The sequence below is a fragment of the Tupaia chinensis genome, unplaced genomic scaffold, assembly GCF_000334495.1.
Source record: "Tupaia chinensis unplaced genomic scaffold, TupChi_1.0 Scaffold149501_1, whole genome shotgun sequence".
Classification (NCBI taxonomy): domain Eukaryota; kingdom Metazoa; phylum Chordata; class Mammalia; order Scandentia; family Tupaiidae; genus Tupaia; species Tupaia belangeri.
This window is the reverse complement of record NW_006209345.1, coordinates 4,056,245-4,056,802: the sequence shown is the minus strand read 5'-3', so window position 1 is coordinate 4,056,802 and position 558 is coordinate 4,056,245. Positions and strand designations below refer to the sequence as shown.

General features: G+C 55.9%; 1 protein-coding gene across 2 annotated transcripts in view; it reads left to right on the top strand.

The window, feature by feature from the left end:
• DPP3 (dipeptidyl peptidase 3) overlaps positions 1-558 on the top strand; it is a 26,385-nt gene that overhangs the window by 5,209 nt on the left and 20,618 nt on the right. For both annotated transcript variants that reach the window (XM_014585332.2, XM_006171327.3), the window contains exon 4: positions 189-326. In XM_014585332.2, coding sequence (XP_014440818.1) covers positions 189-326 — 138 coding nt within the window. The remainder of the gene's footprint in view (positions 1-188; positions 327-558) is intronic.

The following is a 558-nucleotide window of genomic DNA, read 5'->3' as shown; positions in this document are numbered from 1 at the left end:
CAGCAGGTCAGTTCTGCGGTGATGGGGCCCCAAGTTCCACATTTCTCAGGCACTGCCAAGGCTGCTGGTCCGTGGACCAAACACACTGCACTCAAGGTCTCAGACAGTGAAGGCCTTGGGAGTGGATGAGGGGACTGGAAGGCTGCTGTGGAGGGTATGACTGGGCCAATGGCCTCCCTTCCCTACAGGAGAAGCTGGAACGTGTAATTCTGGGGAGTAAGGCCGCTCAGCAGCACCCAGAAGTCGTCAGGGACCTCTGGCAGACCTGTGGGGAACTTATGTTCTCTCTGGAGCCGGGGCTCCGACACCTTGGACTGGGGAAGGAGGTAAGACCCCCACTGCACGGGAAAGTGGAAGGTATTTTTCGAAGCCACCTGGTATGGAGGGAAAGGTGTCTTATGGGGAGGCAGTGGGCTCTGGCTCACATGCTTAAGGCAAAGCTTTCCTCCACTGTGAGCCTCAGTTTTATCATCTGTAAGAGGAAGCAGGTAAGATGGGATGCCTTCTGAGTGCCCTCATAGATCTGATGTCCTAGGATGCTTTGTGCAGGAGGAGGGA